This window comes from Mobula birostris, chromosome 3 (genome assembly GCF_030028105.1).
Source record: "Mobula birostris isolate sMobBir1 chromosome 3, sMobBir1.hap1, whole genome shotgun sequence".
NCBI lineage: Eukaryota > Metazoa > Chordata > Chondrichthyes > Myliobatiformes > Myliobatidae > Mobula > Mobula birostris.
Genome location: NC_092372.1, coordinates 141,748,613 through 141,772,474, shown reverse-complemented (window position 1 = coordinate 141,772,474; position 23,862 = coordinate 141,748,613). Strand labels below are relative to the sequence as shown.

The window sequence follows — 23,862 nt, the reverse complement described above, 5'->3', positions numbered from 1 at the left end:
ATGAAAGCATTTCTGAATACATTGCAGAACTGCACAAACTTCCCCAGTACTGTGAATTTAGAGATAGACTTTCTGATGCTTTAAGGGACAGGCGTGTATGTGGCATGCACAAAGTACATAAAAGATGCTACTGTCAGAAAGAGGCCAAACCATAGAATGGGCATTGACCATTGCAATATCATTAGAAACGGCAGCAAAGGATGCAGCAGAACTACAGAAAAGGAGGTTAGAATGTGAAATGCACAAAATGTCCCTGAATGGTGCAAAAAGCCAAAAATGTTATCAATGTGGCAAATCCTCGATGATGCAAATGACTGTTGGTTCAAAGAAGAAGTTTGCATAAAGTGTCACAGATAAAGTCATGTATGCAAGGGAGACAAAAAGCACAACCAAGTGAAAAGTCTCAAATACAAATGCATAAAGTTACTGATTGTAAAACAAAATCACACAACATAAAGTCTGACAAAGGTGAGCTGTCATGCTTAGAAATGCTTAGTATTACTGAAGTTGATCACAAAATCATCTGGATCACAATAGATGTGTCTGGTGTAAAACTGAAAATGGAGCTGGATACAGGGTCAGCTTTGTCTATAATTCCAGGGGCTGACTACAACAAACTGTTTTCTAAGATACCATTAGAGAAGACCACAGTGATGCTAAAGACTTAGTCATAGTCATACTTTATTGATCCCGGGGGAAATTGGTTTTCGTTACATTTGCACCATAAATAATAAATAGTAATAGAACCATAAATAGTTAAATAGTAATATGTAAATTATGCCAGTAAATTATCAAATAAGTCCAGGATCAGCCTATTGGCCCAGGGTGTCTGACCCTCCAAGGGAGGAGTTGTAACGTTTGATGGCCACAGGCAGGAATGACTTCCTATGACGCTCTGTGCTGCATCTCGGTGGAATGAGTCTCTGGCTGAATGTACTCCTGTGCTCATCCAGTACATTATGTAGTGGATGGGAGACATTGACCAAGATGGCATGCAACTTAGACAGCATCCTCTTTTCAGCCACCACCGTGAGAGAGTCCAGTTCCATCCCCACAACATCACTGACCTTACGGATGAGTTTGTTGATTCTGTTGGTGTCTGCTACCCTCAGCCTGCTGCCCCAGCACACAACAGCAAACATGATAGCACTGGCCACCACAGACTCGTAAAACATCCTCAGCATCGTTCGGCAGATGTTAAAGGACCTCAGTCTCCTCAGGAAACAGAGATGACTCTGACCCTTCTTGTAGACAGCCTCAGTGTTCTTTGACCAGTCCAGTTTATTGTCAATTCGTATCCCCAGGTATTTGTAATCCTCCACCATGTCCACACTGACCCGCTGGATAGAAACAGCGGTCACCGGTACCTTAGCTCTCCTCAGGTCTACCACCAGCTCCTTAGTATTTTTCACATTAAGCTGCAGATAATTCTGCTCACACCATGTGACAAAGTTTCCTACCGTAGCCCTGTACTCAGCCTCATCTCCCTTGCTGATGCATCCAACTATGGCAGAGTCATCCGAAAACTTCTGAAGATGACAAGACTTTGATACACAGACGAAAAAGTATCTCCCAAAGTCAAACTGAAACTAAATGCGCATATGAATGCCAAACACAACAGTTAAAACTTTATGTATTGAAAAGTGGAGGGCCAGCACTTTTCAGACATGAATGGTTGAGAAAATCCAACCAGACTGGCACTCAATCAAAGCTCTTGATGTGACATTAACAGACAACTGCAGTCCAAATGTTAGCACCAACCAGAGAATGGCCCAGCTGCATAATACAATGAGAAGATGTTTGAGGAGGGAATAGATAAACAGATTGAAGACTTGACCAAAAGCTGTTCGGGATGCCAAAAAATACAAACTGCACCTCCACGTATTTTGTTACACCTGTGGGAGTGGCTGTGGCCACCATGGCAAAGAGAACATATCGACTTTGCTGGGCCATTCATGGACTCCATGTTTCTTATTGCTGGAAGTTAATGCAATGGAGTCAACCACCTCAGCAAAGTTTGTCTTCATTCTGAGGACTAACTTTTGCCAGAATCAACTTACCTAAACAATTTGTGAATGACAGCGGACCCCAATGCATGTCAGAAGAATTCCAACGGTTCATGAAGAAAAATGGCATTGGACATTTCAAGTCACTTCCTTACCACCCAGCAATGGATGAATTAGCAGAAAGGTTTATCCAAACCTCCAGAAAGTCCATTAAAGCTACGGACAAGGAGGAGATTTCCCTACAGCACAAGGTGGCCAGTCTTTTTTTTGTGTATCGGAACCATGGTAATGCCACAACAAGTCAAACATCTGCAATGCTGCTCATGAGTAGGAATCTGAGATCTTGCTTAAACCTCCTAAAACCGGATTTACGGAGGAAAGTGTAGAATAAGCAGTTCAGGTAGTCAAAAATGAATCAGCAAGGAGCTTCAAGCTTGGACAGGAAGTCCAAGTGCATGATTATTGAGAAGACCAGTGGACACCCTGTAGGATAGCTACAAGAACTGGACCACCAATGTACACAGCGAATGTTGGAGATCATACATGGAGATGTCATGTGGACCAGAAACTGGATGCTCACTGAAGAACACACCTGAGTGGATTGCGTCCAACAAGGTGGACAGATTACAGCCACCAGACTTTCTTCTCAGTGATGATCGTGTCACTGACAGCAAAGTGACACCAGAAACCGAGAGCATTGTCTTAGATAAGACAACTGCCAAACCTAATGCCGCTCCACAACTCCAGAGGTTCTATTGAGAAAGAAACAGAGCTCCACCCAAAAGACTGAACCTTTAGAATTGTGAAGTTAGTTATGGATTGTTATTGTGAAAGCATGTTTATTTGAATATAGTTTGTGAAAGGGAAATTGAATGTCTTGTACCTATAGTCTTTTATTTACTTATTTATTGATTGATTGATTGCCGGCTAGTGGCACATTGGCATCAGCGCCGGACTCCAGAGCGAAGGCTCCTGAGTTCAAATCCAAGTCGGGCCACCCCCGAGCACGCTTTCCATCCATGCCGGGTTGAGCGTCGAGCTAGCTATTTGGCCTCGTAAAAAAAAAGGGTTGAGTCAGGAACATTCATATCGTGACCTGGTTAATCTGAAAGGAGACCAATCCTGACACCATGCGCCAGACAAGAATGGCTGACTGTCTGGTGCGACACGCAAAATAAAAAACTAGTCTTATATGACATTAATCTAAAGGGGCAGGAAGTATGGATTTTTTTTTAAGAGGATTGACTACCCTTAGCACTACGTATGATCTGTTGTCTACGCATGCACATTGTTCTCTCCCGCGTGTGTGCTTTTATTTTAATTGATATGTAGTTACACAGAAACAACAGTGTGGGTGGAGGTTGTTGATGGAAGAGAAAAAAAACACTTAAGTGAAGAGGACAGAGCAATTCAAGTATGACCTGGGGAAATTGTTTGTTTGCATCATTTCAAATCATCTAAAATTTTAATGAATGTAATTAAGTTACAATTGGGTAACATTTAAATAGGTGTAATAGAGTGAAAAAGTAAATATTCTTCATTGAAAACAAAATCAGTAAATAGTCAACTGATTCTTTGTCACATCTGTTACATAATGTTCAAAGTCAAGGTCTATTCTCATGATTAATCCTAAACTGCACATAAGCAAAGCATAGGATTGCACTGAAATTCTCAAACTTATGCCTTTGCCTGCACCAGTGACCCAGCCATGATTTCTACACTATTAATTCACACTGCTTAAGATTCTTAGAGTTAAAGGTCTGAGAAGTTTCATGGAAGTAAAACTAACCGTGTACTGCCGCTGAGATGGTCAGCACACACACATACACAGCTCAAATATCTACAAAGAGTAGAGTAGCAGAGTAGTTCCATTTGTTACATAGAAAGGTGCAGGGTCACCTGTCTGAAATATTCCCTCTTTCTACTGATGCTGCCTGATCTGTGAGAATTTTTCTTGCATCTTTAGCTTCTATCAATTAAGAAATCATGCAGATTTTCAGCTTCAGCAGTATTCTGTTTGAGTTCCAGTAACTCAACTGTTCCAAAATAACGTTAGGGGAACACCTATTTTAAAATTTCAATTACTTTAAATAATTCAAGCAAAATATGCTTTAGAATACCTTAATTACATATCTGTTATTTCAAAGGTGGGGAGTATGAGGTGTCCAGGTAGTGGCAGCACCACTGGTGAAGGGGCTTGTCATGTCCACTCGGGGCAGTTCATTCACCTTTGGTCCCCACTGGCCACTCAGCTCTCATCTGTGGCTCCAAGCAGCTGCTTGCATTATGTCAGCGGCCACACCTTGTTACACTGCTTAGACAGGTGGTCTAAAGTAGGTGAGGGCAGCTGGCGGTCTCATACTCCAGTGAGAAAGGGATATGCATGTCCTAGCATGCAGTCAGCTCCGGCAGACTGGGCAGATGAGATCTACAATCAAATTAACGACCAGGAAGGCGGTACTGCAAAGTTCCATGGAGAGCGAAGGCCATGACAAGGCATAAAAGACCTCATAAGATATAGGAGCAGAATTAGGCCATGTGGTCCATCGGATCTGGTCTCCCATTTCATCATGGCTGATCCAATATTCCTCTCAGCCCCAATCTCCAGCCTTCTCAATGAATCCCTTCATGCCCTGACCAATCAAGAATCTATCAACCTCTACCTTAAATATACATAAAGACTTGGCTTCCACAGTTGACTGTGGCAAAGAATTCCACAGATTCACCACTCTCTGGCATAGGAAATTTCTCTTCCTCTCCATTCTAAAAGGATGCCCCTCTATTCTGAGGCTGTGTCCTCTGGCCTTAGACTCTCCCACCATAGGAAACATCTTCTCAACACATCCACTCTATCAAGGCTTTTCACCATTCAATAGGTTTCAATGAAATCACCCCTCATTCTTCCGAATTCAAGTGAATTCAGGCCCAGAGCTATCAAATGCTCTTCATATGACAAGCTATTCAATCCCTGAATCATTTTTGTGAACCTACTTTGAACCCGTTCCAGTTTCAGCACATCCTTTCTAAGATAAGGGGCACAAAACTGCTTACAATACTCCAAGTGAGTGCTTTTTAAAGTTTTAACATTACATCCTTGAAACTTCGATGATCATGGTCATCCACAGCAAACAAAGATGCCCCAGTTTTTGACACTTGTTCATATCCAGACTTCTGAGGTCAAGAGAGTGGAGCTGCCACAGTGCAATTGCTTTTCCACTTTAAAAACTCTCTCGCACAGGTTTCCTGTATTTGTTGGATACGATAGATAACTATCATTTCAACAGTGATTGGCAGAAGTAAAGCAATGTTAGGCTTCCCCTACTTCAGTGATGCACTTTTTGAAACAATGCAATCAATAGTATCCAAATTCCCGGATGGAGTTACAATATAAAACCTTATACAGGCAGCATTTGTTTTTGAACAATCTGAAATCTGACAGCAAGTGAAATTATTCACTGTGCAAACAATATATTGCAATCTATTTGTTTTTTTCCCTACTCAAGCCAAGAAATAATGACCCTGAAATTATATTGTTTGAATAAAATAAATCCCATATATTTGTATTGCTTCAATGATCAAGATTTTATCAAACATATTAACCTATTTTATAAATTGGTTAGCAGTGCTGATAAAACTGAAATATTACATTAATATCAATGTTTATATGACTTTCTTTATTCAGGATAATTTAACTGTCAGTGTATTGTTCATGAAACTGACAATGCCTGCCAGCAGTGGAATATGATGAGGCAACCCAGCAATTTATAAATCGGTGGCAAACATAAATAGAGCATCCTTCAATAAAGACCCAGGAGGGCTTACTATGTATACTGTTCAGAAGTCCGAACTGTCCAAGCAGAAAATATTACCTCTGCACAAGTTGCAATTGTGACGGTTAAAGACACTTTAAGCTGAGTAATTAAAGATTTGCAGCCATTTAAAAGAAAATCTTTAAAGTTGTTATAGAGATATCATAGACATACTGCATCTATTATAGATTCAAACAGCATTAAAATAGACCCTTCAGCCCACCAAATTCACACTCCCTATTAACCACCCATTTACAGTAATTCTATTGTCTTCTAATTTCCCTCATCTTCTCATCATCTTCCCTGAGATTCTCCCACTCACCTCCACAGGAAGCAATTTCAAATGGCTAAATAACCTAGCGTCCTGCATGACTCTGGATGTGGATGGAAACAAGAGCCACCTGGAAAAAAAAACTCATGTGGTCTCAGGGAGAATATGCAAACAGCACACAGACAGGACCTAAGGTCAGCATTGAACCTGGGTCTCTGGCATTGTGAGGCAGCGGCTCTACTAGCAGTGCCACTCTTTTTTTTCCTCGAGCTGTATTGTAATGTCACTTGTTTCTGGTGGCAAGTCAGACTGGGATGATTTTCTGGCATCATTTCTGCATAGGAACTCATCAATAACCTGTACAACATATACAATATCCTTCAGTTTCCCTGATAGAAATCGGAACAAAACGTCCAAACTTCCAACCCACAGAAAAGGAAAGGAGCAAACCCTAAACCCAACAGCAGATTGATCAGAGACATGCGGTAAAAAATCTCAACAATGAAAATGGTGTTGCTGTCTGCACATGCCCACTCTGTGTCCAAGGTAGTGTGTATTGGTGACGTAATTCCTGTGCGGCACAGGACACAATCCATGGGATTGATTACATTGAGAATGTGGCCCCACACACATTGAAAATATGTCTTGCCACCCCTGTATTTCCCTCAACTTCTATCAGCTCTTTTTTTAATGCCGCTGGAGAGTTCTTTAAGGGTGTGACTTGCTTCCTATATTTTAAGTGAGAACTCTGGAGAAATGGAGTTCCATTTAGACAGGAATCTTCAATGGTACTGTGATCTCCATTTGAATATAACACTAAATGCTGTTCAACAGATTAAATCAGGGTGAAATTGACATCAAGCCTGGCACAACATCATGGGCCAACTAGCATATCCAGTGTTGAACTGGTTCTGTAAGAGCTGATATCCAGCCATTAGACTTCCAAACAGCATGTACAATCAATAAAAATGCAGGATCTCCTGGTGGCTATCCCTTTTCACCCCTTCTCTTCTCCTTACCTACTTATCAACTCCCTTTCCTTCCCTTTCTCTTTCCCTTTCTTCCAAGATCAACTGCCTTCTCCTATATGAATTCCTTTTCAGCCTTTTACCTATTCCACCTATCCTCTCCCAGCTTCTTACTGCATCCACCTCTCCTCCACCCACCCACCTTCCCCATCATCTGGTCACAGATGAAAGGTCTCAGCCGGAATCATCAACAATATATTCCCCTCCATAGACATTGCCTGATTTGCTAAGTTCCTTCAGCATTTTGTGTGTGTTGTTCAAGATACCTAGCACGTGTAGAATCTTCTTATATGATGTTCCAAATTAAAGTTCTTGTTGGCTTATTCTTATACTGATTAATAAGGTTAAGCCTTTTGTTTTTCAGGCCTATCAATTATTTTGTCCGAGTTGGAGGTCAGAAGACTTTATTCTTCTGGGCAGCACGGTAGCATAGTGGTTAGCACAACGCTTTACAGTACAGGAGAGCCAGGTACAATTTCCACCGCTGCCTGCAAGGAGTTTGTATGTCTTCCCTGTGACCATGTGGGTTTTCTGTCTGCTTTCCTCCCACAGTCTAAAGATGTACCGGTTGGTGAGCTAATTGGTCATTGAAAGTTGTCCAAGGATTAGAATGAGGGATTGCTGGGCAGTGTGGCTTGAAGGGATGGAAGGACCTACTCTACACTATATAATAAATAACTACATTCTTTCTGTCCTTGATGGTGAACTAGCAGCAGCGATGTACAAGGTGAGGGGGTGACTAACATGGGAATGTACCATGGTAATCGGCTGTAGGCTGAAACAGAGAAAATTGGGAGATGGGAGAGGACAGTGAAATGTGAAGGTATCCTGGTCGATGAGCTAACATGCTGAACGGCAAAGCAAATTGGGAGTAAACTACGATGGGCACTGAGATCACAAGCAGCAGATTGAAGGGCAGAGGCAGAAGCAAGGTCCTGAGGGGATGTGGCATACTGGTTTCAGACCCGACAGGGTGGAATTCAACAGCACCTGAAAGGGAGAAGGCAGAGGGCAGCTCTGGCAGACCTGAAACGAAGAAGGGAGGGTGGAACAAGAGTGAACCTGAAAGGAAATCATCAGGAATGATGTGGACCACAGAATATGAACCAGAGGCAGAAATGAACAGGGTGAAGTAAAATCTCAGCAGCAGTTTGCTGCAGGTCGAAGCAGGGAGGGTGGGGATTTGAGTTCTGATGAAAGGTTTCAGCCTGAGATGTTGACTGTTTGTTCAGTTCTGTAGGCACTGCCTGACCTTCTGCATTCCTCCAGCATTTTTTATCAGTTACTCTTGATTGGGAGTGGGCTGGGCAAAGTGAAAATCCACAGGTCAACCAGACAAGTTGGATGAAGCGTGAAAGTCTGGGAAGACAGAGGAAAGCAAGAGTGAACAATGAGGGCATAGAGGTAGCAGGTGACAGGGAGGAGAGAAAAGTCACAGGAAGATCCTGAGTGCATGTGGCAAACGGACCTGAAAGGGAGATGGCCAAGTGGACCATGGAGGGTGAACAGATGGACATCACTTTACACCGCATGCTGTTGGAGCAGTGCTGCCAGGATAATCAAGGACACGACACACCCGGCCAACACACTTTTTGTCCCTCTTCCCTCTGGGAGAAGGCTCAGGAGCTTGAAGACTTGTACGACCAGATTTGGGAGCAGCTCCTTTCCAACTGTGATAAGACTGCTGAACAGATCCTGACCCGGATCTGGGCCGTACCCTCCAAATATCCGGACCTGCCTCTCGGTTTTTTTGCACTACCTAACTTTCCATTTTTCTATTTTCTATTTATGATCTATAATTTAAATTTTAAATATTTACTAATATTTACTATTTTTAATATTTAATATTTGTAATCCATGGAGTGGCAAGCGCAGAATCAAATATCGCTGTGATGATTGTACGTTCTAGTACCAATTGTTTGGCGACAATAAAGTATAAGTATCAGGAACAGGCAACAGACCAAGGAATGCACAACAGTAATCCGCTACATCTTGAAGCAAGGATAGTGGGGTGCAGACACATCAGGGTGTGGCAGAAAAACCTGTAGTTAAATAGAATTAATATAGATAGTACATTGTGAGCCAAAGGGTCTGTTTCTGTGTTCTATTGCATTGTGACTTAGTGGTATTTAGAACAGATGGGTGGGGTGAAGTAAAGAATAAAGTTCAACTCTGTGCTACATTGATTAATAGAATAAAGCTTACTTGATTATATAATTACATTAAATTTGAATTTCATTCTTAATTCATTCACAAAATTCAGGGGAAAATATCTTGTTGTTAAAGCAATTGCTATAATTAACATTCTTTGGAAAAATTAAGTCAGCTAAGTGAATGGCTGAGCTGAATATGATGGTTAATATTTTTCTTTGAACAGGTTGGTTCCATGAATGTTTGTTTCCTGACCGGCTGGGAGGAAGATGAATTTCAGGGTTGTATATTGTATTACATTACAACATAGGTGATAACAAATGTACTTTGAATCTGAAGTCTTTGAAATGGGCTGCTGCAGTGAACTAAACTGACATTTAAATCTAGTTTCCAAGGGGTAAATATGACGGATCACATTACTGATGAAACATGGACCATTACCTTCCTTTTCCTTCAGTGTGTTTTGATAGGAAAAGAGGTTTTCATTGGCTTGTACACAGTAGACTTCACGGGTTTGAATCCCCCCACCACAGAGCGCAGTTTGATTTCCACGTCTTCTGTCTTGCTGGCTGAGTAGTGAATCAACACGACATTCATTCCATTCTGTTGTCTTCCACACATACCTGCAGCAAGCAGATCAATAGAAAATTATTTCATTTCATAATACATCATTTTAAAATTCCAAATGGATTGCAGCAATTCAAGGAAGTTTGCTAACAACAACTCAAGCGTAGCTTAATAAATTGAAGGCAATCAAATCCGAAACAGAAATTGTAAAGAAGGCAACAATTTTAAAGAAATTCATGTTGAAGACTGATAGTAATAAGGTTGCCTTTATTTTAATAGACATCAGTTGCTCTAAGTGATAATAGAGTTATCATTTTAAATAGTGCAATCTAATTCTTGCCGTTCATTTTGCTGTTATATAATGGAAGGATTTGCTAGGAGACTTCAGGGTACCTAAATATCATTGTAACTGTTAGTTAAAGAGGCTTCTAGATTGATTTTCTCTGTGAGAAGAGTAAAAAGAAAGACTGCAATTATAGTCTAGGATGTCCCACAATATTTACAGGCAGTGAAGCCTAATGAAGTGTAGCCACTTGTAATGTAGGGAATACAACAGCAATCTGTGCATGATGTTCATGAGCTTTAATTCTGGCATTGATCCACTGAAGCAGCAGACATACAGTGTTTTATCACTATGGATAACTCCCAATATCTTGTCCCCAGTTGCGTATTTAACTATTGTACTGAGAACAATTTGCCACTGCAGCACACTAAATGAAGAATATCATCATTAGGACTTCACATTATTGAGAGATGAAAACAAATTAAATTTCTTCTTCAGTCATTCATTGGGCAAATGCTTAGTAGTACCCTTTTCCAACAAGAACGCCAAATTAAAGAAATGAGAGATCAGAGTGGAAAAAAAGACAAGTAAGCCATGGATTTGCACAGCACGGTAGTCAAAGCATGTTACAACTATTTTCAATAAATAAAACTACACTGCGAGCTATTTCTTTGTCTACTTCCAATTTCTTCTTTTTCATCACTCCAAAAGCTACCTGCTGGCATTTATATCAGCTGGAAGTAAATATCCTAGCTGGTAAACAGTGTATAACTCTTCGATAAATTAGCAGATAAACATACACATTAGTGGAACAGTCAGCCCTAAATCTCTTTGAGGACTGTGTACTCAGCATCAAAATTTGGAATAACAATTACCAGCATTCTGACCATTTCATTTTGGCAGAGAATATTAGGATCTCTGTTAGGAGCTGCAGTTTAAAAAAAAAATTCACAACAAAAACATAAAAGAATTTTCCGATTCATTTTTAAAGCATCTATGCATCCAAACACTTCAAAGGAAATTCTACACTCATAGAGTTAATACATATAAAAGGAAGGAGAGCTTTGAAAGTAGGATTTTAGATGTTCTTTGCTTAAAAATTTAATGAGGCAGCTGGGCCATATTTCAGATCTATGTTTTCGAAGACATTGCTGTCAGAATTTCCATATCCGTCTCAGGAAAGTATTTTATGAGACAACAATGAGTAGTGCATTTCAGAATGATAAGCAATGACTTCCACTTGCCTCTCTGTCTATTTAACAGACATAAATATGCTCACTGGTAATTTAGATGTAAGCTAGTTTCCACCTAACAATGGACTGTGAAAACATTGTTCAGTATGCTCAAGGCTTTTTTTTTGAATGAGACTGGGGAGGCCAGAGAACATTACTTCTTTGTACGTCATCAGCTTTAGAATACAGATGTTTGAAATATAGATGTAGAAGTTAATTAATCTTAAGGAAATTGGACAAACATAGTAGTTTGGCTTTATTCATCTAAACTATGAAAGGGAAATTAGTTAAGATTCTTAATTCTACTATTTGATAGTGATAGGGTGTGTGTTAACTACTTAAGAGGACAGACATTCAGTATTTATGATTTCAGTACCAAACAATTGTTTGCAACTTGATGAGCCAGGAAATAAACATACTTGACCTAGTAATTACATTTGTACCTACAGAATTGTTAAATTTTGCAGAGGGAACTAAGGAGAAAATTAAGAGGGGAAACAAGCATTACTAACACTTCTGCAAATGTGTGTTAATACAATCATTAACAGAAATGTTCTGAGAAATAGATCTATTCAAACAGAAAATACAGCAATAAAGCAATGCAGCACAGTAGTGTAGCAGAGTACAACATTTTACAGTGCCAGTAATTAGTGTTCAATTCTCAATTCTCACCACCGTCTGTAAGGAGTTTGTACATTCTCCATGTGAAACCAGGTACTCCGGTTTCTTTCCACATCCCAAAGATATAAGGGTTAGCGTTAGTAAGTGACAGCTATACTATGTTGGCACAGGCTTGGACTACATTGGTCGTTGAGGTAAATGATGCATTTCACTATATTTTGATATTTCCACGTACATGAGACAAATAAGGCTAATATTTCCATTTTTTTAAAGTCACTATTTCAAGGCTTAATTACCCATATGTTATGTTGGTTCAAATGGGATGATTTTCAACTTGCTGGATGTCCACTTCTTACATGAAAAATAGGTGAACATGAAAAATAGGTGACCAGTAATGGAAAACCGGGCGAAGAAATGGTGCTCGACAAAGTCAACTATAGCCAGAGTCCCTCATAGCAATTTTCAAATGAGCCTTTGATTTGGGGAAAAGACTACTACTGAAACTGGTGTATGTGTGCATTAATATTCAAACCAGAATTGAACTGGAATCCTGATGTATAGTTGAGTATGTATATATAGTTGATGTATATCATATAAGGTCTACTTACTTGCACCAGATTTGAGCAACTTAACAAATATCAATAACTATTGGAAATGACTCAGAAATTTGTTGAATTTTACTGATGGCATCTTCAGTTGCTCTGGGTTCTTAATAAAACCGTTGCCTACTACTAGAGCACTCAAAGCTACCGTCACCCAACTTCCGTCCCTCCCACAGCTGCAATCACAGACTCTGCAACTAACTGGGAGCACATTATTGATAATGAAATCATGCCACAAAGGACTGCCATACAGCCAATCCACAGACTTCAAGTGTTAATTTTTGTATTTTAACTTGTGTAAATAACTAGTTTTTGTACACATTCTCTGTGAATTGACTTGTCTTCAGAGGACATTTGTCACAATAACAAAAACCAAATGATAGTTGTGGAGAATAAGTGGATGCAAATACTGAGCTCTACTCTGCCATTGGTTACACTCACTCAGTATTCCTGCAGCTCTGGGGAGACAGCCCAGCACTGCAGAAAATGCACTATAATAGTCTTAATCCTTCTTTTTCTGCTTAGTCAAGCTTGAAATTTCCAGAAGAAGGGAGCATACAGTGAATGTAAATCCAATTTAGTTTAAAGGATATAAACAGTTCATGGGCAATCTGTACTCTGAAGCTATTTATTTGTCATTGCTTTGATTATGGTAACTTTTGAGCACTGAATTCTGATCATTTTCAAGCCACACAAAATTGGACAATCAGTACATAAGTTCTGTGACACTTTTTAATATTATGAAGCACTATATTTTCTGCTTTTTTCTTTATATTATCTTCTCTGACCTACAGTGCCTATAAAAAGTATTACCCCCCCCCCTTGGAAGTTTTCATATTTTATTGCTTTATAGCATTGAATCACAGTGGATTTAATTTGGCTTTTTTGACACTGATCAACAGAAAAGACCCTTTTGTGTCAAGGTGAAAACAAATTTCTACAAATTGGTCTAAATTTATTACAATTATTAAAACCACAAAATAATTGTTTGCATAATTACTCACCCTCTTCGTCAGTACTTAGTAGATACACCTCTGGCAGCAATTACAGCTTTGAGTCTGTGTGGATAGATCTCTATCAGTTTTGCACATCTGACCTCTGCAATTTTTCCCCATTCTTCTTTACAAGATTGGTCAAGCTCTATCAGATTGCATGGGGATTGTGGGTGAAGAGCCCTTTTCAAGTTCACCCACAATTTTTCTATTGGATTGAGGTCTGGACCCTGACTTGGTCACTCCCGGACGTTAACTTTGTTGTTTTTAAGCAACTTCTGTGTAGCTTTGGCTTTATGCTTGGGGTCATTGTCTTGCTGGAAAACAAATCTCCCAAGCTGCAATTCTCTTTCGGGCTGCGTCAGGTTTTCCTCCAGGATTTCCCTGTATTTTGCTGCATTCATTTTATTCTCTACCTTCACAAGCCTTCCAGGGCCTGCTGCAGTGAAGCATCCTCACAGCATGATGCAGCCACCACCATGCTTCACGGTAGCTATAGTGTGTTTTTGATGATGTGCAGTGTTTGGCTTATGCCAAACATTGCATTTAGTCTGATGGTCAAAAAGCTCTAGGTTGGTTTCATCAGACCATAGCACCTTCTTCCAGCTGACTTCAGATTCTCCCACATGCCCTCTGGCAAACTCTAGCTGAGATTTCATGTGAGTTTTTTTCAACAGTTTTCTTTCTCTTTGTCACTCTCCCATAAAGCTGTGACTGGTGAATCACCCAGGCAACAGTTGTATGTGCAGTCTCTCCCATCTCACCCACTGATGACTGTAACTCCTTCAGAGTTGCTGGCCTCCCTCACGAGCCCCCTTCTTGCATGGTCACTAAATTCTTGAGGACGGCCTGCTCTAGGCAGATTTATTGCTGTGCCATATTCTTTCCATTTGGAGATGACTGATTGAACTGTATTCAAGGGATATTCAGTGACTTGGAAATCTTCTTGTATCCATCTTCTGACTTGTGCTTTCCAATAACCTTTTCGCAAAGTTGCTTGAGTGCTCTTTTGTATTCAAGGTGTAGCTGTTGCCAGGATACTGACTCACCAGCAGTTGGACCTTCCATATACAGGTGTATTTTTACTAAAACCAATTGAAACACCTTGACTGTACACAGGTCTCCAAAAACAGATCTCCATTTAACTACAGCAAGAGAAAATATGCAGATGCTGGAAATCCAAGCAACGCCCACAAAATGCTGGAGCAACTCAGCAGGCCAGGTAGCATCTATGGAAAAAAGCGTAGATGATGTTTTGGGCCGAAATACTTCGGCAAGACTGGAGAAAAAAAGATGAGGTGTAGACGGTGCTTTTCTCCATTTAACTAATTATGTGACTTCTAAAACCAATTGGCTGCACCAGTGATGATTTGTTGTGTCATATTTAAGGGGGTGAATACTTATTTTGAATAATCATTTATTTTGTGTTTTATATTTGTAATTAATTTAGATCACTTTGTAGAAATTTGTTTTCACTTTGACATGAAAAAGTCTTTTTTCCATTGATCAGTGTCATAAAAGCTAAATTAAATCCGGTGTGATTCAATGGTGTAAAACAATAAAACATAAAATATTCCAAGCTGGGGGCGGGGGGGGTGGGTGAATACTTTTTATTGGCACGGTATATTCAGTGCAATTAAAACAATCACTTATATGTTTTTATTTCTGTGATAAGATAAAATTACTTAATGTTTGAATTACTCAGTGTTTTGCAAGACATAATTACTTCTTGCTACAGTATCTACTGAATAAATTTTGCAAATATTTTGCAGACAGCATGGCCATTTTAAGCTCAGAAAGATGTAGGTAATGAATTAATGATATGCTTTACTTCAGTTTTACCATTGGGCCAAATTCCAGAACAGGTTTCTGCTTCTCTTCCAACTGTACCATGGATTTTTTTTTTTTGGTATTCATCTGAGGGTCAAAAGCCTCCTCAATTTCTTAGCTATTTTATCAGAAGGAAGATGCAAATTGCCCAAATGTACCTAAATCTATACTTTTTGAAATTTTGCGCAGCTTGTTTAGTGCCTGTTAAACAGATCAAACCATGAAAATTGCACCTCAAGGCATGCACTCAAACCTGTTAAGCAGCATCAAATATGAATATCATCTCTTTAGAAATAAAATCTATCATCAACTAATTTTTGCTGCAGTTGAATCATTTCTTGGTCTTTCATGTGCAAACCCTTGTGGTTCTAAACAAAATCCTCTTATGATTACAAAAAACTCATTTTAATAGATCCTTGCTTCAAGAAATAAAAGTGTCAACTGCTACCTTCAGCTCCACAGTAGTGACAGAACTCCAAAGTGACTCATCTCCCTATATAAGGAACCACTTGTCAATTTGTTCAGCATACTTTTGCATTTTTAAAGAATTTTTTCCAAATTCTGCATCTCTCTGGAGGCTACCGGCTCTGTCAATGAGAGACAATTACCAGCATAATTCAGTCTCTGTTATACACAGTGGTTAAATGAGAAAATGCTGCAACACTGGAACTTTGACAGGCTCACTGACTCAGATTACTCCAATTACTCAGCAGTGTTCAAATTTGTGATCTTGCTGTAATCAGGTGTTACTGATCTATGAGTGCCATATTTCATTGCTTGTGGCTACACACATTTAAAAGAAATCTTTGAGAACCTGTATATATGGTCAATATATAAATTGATAAAATGTTAAATGAGACAATAGGTGAAGCCTTGTAACACTTGATAGGTCAATGACATGCCAGCATCAAGAGAAATATCAGTGAAGTAAATGACTTTAAACAAGTCATCAATTTGAAGGTTATTATTAAAAAATGTTCATAATAATACCAATGATCTACACATCTCAATTATTTTTTCAAAAATATACTTTAGCTACATTTTCCAGTATTATCTATCATTATTATTAATACAGCATCGAGTGTGAGAGTACTTTTGATCCTACGACCTTTTGTTGTCAATATTGATCAGTATAGGCAATTAAACTTCACTTCACACTTGAGCTATCTGTGAAAATTTGACTCTTCTAAATCTCCAAACTTTAACTTAATTTAATCCATTGGAATACATCTGTGGATTATCCTTTCAACTAAACTTTCAACAACTAAAATGTAAATACTTTATGCAATTCATAAGCTAGACAGTAATAAGAAATTTCAATTCGGATTTTCATTTGGGATGTCCAGAGCTAAGATAGTTTCTGCATTAACTTAAAACTGAAGTAATTGCATAATGCTGAAGCTTATACTTCTTATTGAGCATGCAATCAGAATGTGAATATACCAGGACATGTTGGAGTCATGAATAAAGCAGTACTTTCATGAGGAATCATAAATGTCAATTTCTAAAACAGAAAATCATCTACTTCAAAGAGTTCTTCATATTTATGTAAATACATTATGAACTGTTTAATTTTTGATTCATATTGATTGAAAACAAACCCATATTTCACTCCACTTTTATTGGCTAGCAACCTTACTACACTCTGGACTGTGTCATATCTGCTTTTTCCACCATTCCTGTGAATATTTTAATTATTGGCCTAGTAATTATAGTACTTTAAAAATGTTCTCCAACTTAATAAAATTACTGAGAGAATCAAGTGACACTTGTGGAGAGAAAAACTTAAAAAAACACAGATTTGACAAAAGATTATTGAAATGAAATGGAATATTTCTTTCATCACATAAGGTGTGTGACCTGCTGACCATTTTTAGCATCGTCTGCTTCGATTTCAGATCTCCCTGAAAGCCTCAAGTACTTTGCTTCTGTGCTGATAAAGTTACATCCATTTCATAAAATAGGCTCACATTATAGACATTTAATCAATATTGATACTGTCTGTACTGAAGTATAGTGCCAAAATATTGTTGGCTTTTGCTATTTGTTTCCAGTAAATATTCCTATTATATGTCTGCAAAATTTGAAATATTATTGATTCAACTGATATATACCTTTACTAATATAAAATAGGACAAAAGTTTGAAAAAAAAACTATTTAGTTTATTGCCATCCAATCTGTTTACATTCATCTGCAAAGTATTAGAAGGAGTTATCAATAGTGCTGTTAGATGTTAATCTACACACTATTGTCTCAGTTAAGTTTTGGAGAAGGCTACTTACTTCTGGTCCTTACTGCAAAGTCAAAGTAATTTTTTTAGTATCTAAGTATGTATACATATCACTCTGAGATCCACTTTCTTGCAGACTTACAGAATAGAATAAATACTGTACAATGGAATTTATGAAAACTATACATAAACAATAATTGACAACCAATGTGGATAGAAGGTAAACTGAGCAAATAAAGTAAGTAAATAAATAAATGATACTGAGAACATAAGTTCTTGTGTCCTTGAATGTGGGTTGTAGAAACAGTTCAGCGTTGTGGTGAGTGAAGTTATCCACACTGGTTTATGAGACTGATGGTTGTAGGGTAATAACTGATCCTGAACCTATTGGTGTAGGACTTTAGCCTCTGGGTACCTCCTGCCTGATGATAGCACCAAAAAGAGAGTGTGGCCTGGATGGTGGGGAGCCTGATGATGGATGCTACATTTTTTTTTGTGGCAATGTTCTAGTTAAATGTGCTCCGTGGTGGGGGGGGGCTTTACCCATGATGGACTGGGCTGTACCCATCACTTTCTGTGGGTATTGGTGTTTCCATACCAGGCTGTGATACAACCAATTGGGATACTCACCACTGTGCAGATAAAGAAGTTTGTCAAAGTTTTAGATGACATGCTGTGCTGTATTGAATGTTGTTAATTATTGGATGAATGCCTGGAGGGTAAGATGACAATTTAACATCTGAGCATGTGAAGTCTGTATGTCTGTTAGCGAGTAATGTTTGCAGAGTGTTAATACAGAGTAAACACTGTTAATGTCTGTAGTATGTTGCTGATAGAAGCTGGATTCTTTCTTAGTCTCAGTCACCATTAAATGCAAATGTCTGTCAAGTTCACTTGATAGATTTTGTTTTGGATTCAGGCTTATCCCTTTTATGTAATATTAATGTTCATTTCTAAGTCTGAAGGAATGTTATGTCCAAAACATTGGTGGACTAATGGATGATAAGTGACCATTGTAGTGTCTAATTGATTTATAAGGACTGCATCAACACACAGGATGTGTTTGAAAAAAAAGACAGGCTGTGTTGAAACAAAAGATCAAGGAGTTTGTATGTCTTGTGGTTACTCTACGCTTGTGAAACACATATTTATTGGGGTGCCCTTCCTGGTTTTGTTGGACTTTGCCCAGACTGGAAATCGCGATTGGTACCTGAGGTGATTTCACGACTAAGTTGGAGTTCAGAATTCCACTGACAACAGCAACAATCAAGTGGTGACTAAGAATTGTGAGCCCTGAAACCTTTGTGGAAATTTTGTGACTTGCTACGTAGTACTTTGTGTGGTTTATTTGTGTTATCTATTTTATGATATTAAATTGGGGTTAAGTTATTTTGTTGTGCTTGTACACTTATTACCACATCTCCTATTTCCTAAGGTTGTCATAGCCGGGGTGGTCGTGGGGATAAGCTTCCACTACCTATAAGGTACTCCAAATGCCATGTGTCTCCAACAGCCTCTGACAACCGGGTCCAACTCTTGGCCTTCACATGTAGCTAGGCTAATGAGCCCGGCGGAACTGTTTCTGCTGACAAGAGAAAGGGCAAAGACGGACCACTGGCGCCTCAAAACTAGTTGCTTCGGGCAGATGGATCTCGTCAGCCTTGGACAGTAGCTCACCTGGGAGAAGGAAAACTCTGAATTTAAACTTTCGCTGCCTTGTGGCCATACCCACCCAAGGGAAAGGCTTTGGGAGTAAATCCCAAGGAAGAAATCCGGAGCCGGGGTCCCTAAGACAGTGTGATGTTGTTTACAACTTCACTCTGGCAACCTCTGCGATGACACCTGTGCCAAGCTGTATGGGCACTTGTCCTTCACTTGGACTACATCAGTGACGTGGAGAAGGGGAACCCGCTGCATGGGCAACAGCCGGTTCTTCAAATCTTCCCACCCAGGCTTGTGCCCTGGAGAGGACACAGTCCACCAGAGGCACAAACCCATGATCCACTGGGATTGATGGCTGCCTACTATTAATCCTGGACTCTACAATAGTTTGGGTCTGATCATCTCTGCCCATTACACATGCTGAATCTATGCAAACTTCTAAAAAAAATGGTTTTGATCTAATCAAAGGGAAATGAGCTAAATTTCAAAGATGAATTGAAAGTCACCATAAATAACAAGGAGGCATTTGGCTGAATGTGGCATCAAGGATAGCAAGAAATACTGAAGTCAATAGCCATCAAAAGGAAAACTTTTCAATGGAAGGAGTGATATCTTGCACAGCAATATATGATTGTAGACATTAGTGATAAATGAAACCTTAAAACTTTGCTACAGGAGTTACTTGTGGAAACGTCTTTTGTCCAGCCATCTTCAGCTGCTCTGCAGCATATAGTCAGAAGTGGAGATATTCACCGATGACTGCATAATATTTAATTCATTTATAAAAAGAAAATGAAGCAATATTTTATGCAGCAAGACCTAAACAACATTCATGCATGGATAAACAGGTGGAAAGTAACATTCAGATCACATTTATAACTTCTGGTTAAGATGACACCACTGAATGCATGCAACAGCTCTTTGGTAGTTAAAATTCTAATTAACTCCAACTTAAAATGTTACTAAAAATTCCTTTCAGTGGTGTTATCTTAACCAGAAGTTATAAATGTGATCTGAATGTTACTTTCCACCTGTTTATCCATGCATGAATGTTGTTTAGGTCTTGCTGCATAAAATATTGCTTCATTTTCTTGATTTATAGAAACAAAGAAACATAGAAAACCTACAGCACAATACAGGCCCTTTGGCCCACAAAGTTGTGCCAAACATGTCCCTACCTTAGAAATTACCAGGCTTACCTACAGCCCTCTATTTTCCTAAGCTCCATGTACCTATCCAAAAGTCTCTTAAAAGACCCTATCATATCCACCTCCACCACCGTTGCTGGCAGCCCATTCCACGCACTCACAACTCTCTCAGTAAAAGAATTACCCCTGACATCTCCTCTGTACCTACTCCCCAGCACCTAAAACCTGTGTCCTCTTGTGGCTTCCACATCCTTCCTGTAGTGAGGCAACCAGAACTGAGCACATTCCTCCAAGTGGGGTCTGACCAGGGTCCTATATAGCTGCAACATTACCTCTCGGCTCCAAAATTCAATTCCACAATTGATGAAGGCCAATACACCATATGCTTTCTTAACCACAGAGTCAACCTGCGCAGCTGCTTTGAGCGTCCTATGGACTCGGACCCCAAAATCCCTCTGATCCTCCACACTGCCAAGCGTCTTACTATTAATACTATACTCTGCCATCATATTTGACCTACCAAAATGAACCATCACACTTATCTGGGTTGAACGCCACCTGCCACTTCTCAGCCCAGTTTTGCATCCTACCAATGTCTTGCTGTAACCTCTGACAGCCCTCCACACTATCCACAACACCTCCAACCTTTGTGTCATCAGCAAACTTACTAACCCATCCATCCACTTCCTCATCCAGGTCATTTATAAAAATCACGAAGAGTAAAGGTCCCAGAACAGATCCCTGAGGCACTCCACTGGTGACCCACCTCCATGCAGAATATGACCCATCTATAGCCACACTTTGCCTTCTGTGGGCAAGCCAGTTCTGGTTCCATAAAGCAATGTCCCCTTGGATCCCATGCCTCCTTACTTTCTCAATAAGCCTTGCATGGGGTACCTCATCAAATGCCTTGCTGAAATCCATACACACTACTTCTACTGGTCTTCCTTCATCAATGTGCTTAGTCACACCCTCAAAAAATCCTATCTGACTCGTAAGGCACAACTCACCCTTGACAAAGACATGCTGACTATTCTTAATCATATTATACCTCTCCAAATGTTCATAAATCCTGCCTCTCAGGATCTTCTCCATCAATTTACTGGTCTATAATTTCCTGGGCTATCTCTACTCCCTTTCTTGAATAAACGAACAATATCCACAACCCTCCAACCCTCCAGAACATCTCTCATCCCCATTGATGATGCAGAGATCATCTCCAGAGTCTCAGCAATCTCCTCCCTCGCCTCCCACAGTAGCCTTGGGTACATCTCATCCGGTCCCGGCGACTTATCCAACTTGATGCTTTCCAAAGGCTCCAGAACATCCTCTTTCTTAATATATACATGCTCAAGCTTTTCAGTCCACTGCAAGTCATCCCTACAATCACCAAGATCCTTTTCCATAGTGAATACTGAAGTAAAGTATTCATTAAGTACCTCTGCTATTTCCTCTGGTTCCATACATACTTTCCCCACTGTCACACTTGATAGGTCCTATTCTTCCATGTCTTATCCTCTTGCTCTTCATGTATTTGTAGAATGCCTTGGGGTTTTCCTTAATCCTGCCTGCCAAGGCCTTCTCATGGCCCCTTCTGGCTCTCCTAATTTCCTTCTTAAGCTCCTTCCTATTAGCCTTATAATCTTCTAGATCTCTAACATTACCTAGCTCTCTGAACCTTTTGTAAACTTTTTTTTCTTCTCGACTAGACTTATAACAGTCTTCGTACATCACGGTTCCTGTACCCTACCATAACTTCCCTGTCTCATTGGAATGTACCTATGCAGAACTCCACACAAATATCCTCTGAACATTTGCCACATTTCTGCTGTACTTTTCCCTGAGAACATCTGTTTTCAATTTAAGCTTCCAATTTCCTGCCTGATAGCCTCATAATTCCCCTTACTCCAATTAAACGCTTTTCTAACTTGTCTGTTCCTATCTCTCTCCAATGCTATTGTAAAGGAGATAGAATTATGATCACTATCTCCAAAATGCTCTCCTACTGAGATCTGACACCTGACCAGGTTCATTTCCCAATACCAAATCAAGGATAATCTATAATGTTAAAATTAATTAAATAAAGCACTGGGCCTTCAATAGATCAGATATTTCACATAGGAAGCAAGAGGAAGAAAAGGGGATTGATCCAGGTACAGCTGCTACTTCTTATGGTTACTTTGGGGAAAGATAAGCAGAAGTTTAAAAGGGGTCTCCACGGTTAATGGGAAGGGAAGAAAATGATGAAAACAAATCAAACTGTACAAGAGATGTGTTGAAATTGTACGTTATCCGTGCTCCTGATTTTACATTTAACTTGAACAAATCGAAAAATCATTTCCCTTTTATAAGGTATCAGAAAGAATGGACTTACGTAACACAAGGTGGCACAACTTCTCCTTGAGGAGAGCATGGTTCTTGATCCTCCACCGGTGGACATTCTTTTCCACCACCAACTGGAAACTGGTTAATACTGGATGTTCTGGTACGAAATCCTTTAGGAGATGTTGCACTGTAGCATGTCTTTGAACAAGGGCTCCACTCAGACCATTCTGATGTTTGACAGTCCTTTGGGACCACGCAAGACTGGAAAGTGATTGGCAACTTATGTTGTGTGCAGTGGCTGAAAAAAGACAAATATTTAATCAGTTTAAAGCACAAACATGAGAAAACCTGCAGATGCTGAAAATCCAATGCAATGCACACAAAATACTGGAGGAACTCAGCAGGCCAGGCAGCATCTATCATAAAGATTAACAGTTGACTTTTCAGGCCAAGACAATTCATCAGGACTAAAAAAAAGGTCTCAGCCCGAAACATCAACTGTTTACTCTTTCCATAGATGCTGCCTGGCCTGCTTGGGTCCTCCAGTATTTTGTGTGTGTTGCTTATACAGTTTAAAGCCATCATAGACCATAAGACCATAAAACATGGGAGTAGAATTAGGATATTCAGCCCATTGAGTCTGCTCTGCCTTTCCACCACGGCTGTTTTATTATCCCTCTTAAACCAATATTCCTGCCTTCTCCCTGTAAACCAGGGCACCCTGTCTAATCGAGAACCTATTGACCTTCACCTTAAATATATCTAACTATACGGTCTCCACAGCATCTGTGTTAATGAATTCCACATATTTAACACCGTCTGCTTAAAGAAATTCCTCCTCATCTCTGTTTTAATGGCACGTCCTTCAATTCTGAGTTTCTGCCCTCTGATCCTAAACTACCCTCAAAAAAGGACACATTTTCGCATTCACTCTATCTAGGCTTTTCAATACTCGAGAAGTTTCAATAACAACCCCCTCTCCCCCGCCATTTTTCTAAACTCCAGCGAGCAGAGGCCCAGAGTTATCAAACACTCCTCATGCATTAACCCTTTCATTCCTGGGATAACTCTCATGAATCTCCTCTGGACCCTCTTCCTCTAAAC

The 23,862-nt window shown here is 39.6% G+C and overlaps 1 protein-coding gene across 1 annotated transcript in view; it reads right to left on the bottom strand.

Annotated features, from left to right (window-relative positions):
* LOC140195299 (thrombospondin type-1 domain-containing protein 7A-like) overlaps positions 1–23,862 on the bottom strand; it is a 430,342-nt gene that overhangs the window by 194,229 nt on the left and 212,251 nt on the right. The window contains exons 3-4 of the mRNA XM_072253392.1: positions 22,808–23,056; positions 9,707–9,888 (exon numbers count right to left, since the gene is read on the bottom strand). Coding sequence (XP_072109493.1) covers positions 9,707–9,888; positions 22,808–23,056 — 431 coding nt within the window. The remainder of the gene's footprint in view (positions 1–9,706; positions 9,889–22,807; positions 23,057–23,862) is intronic.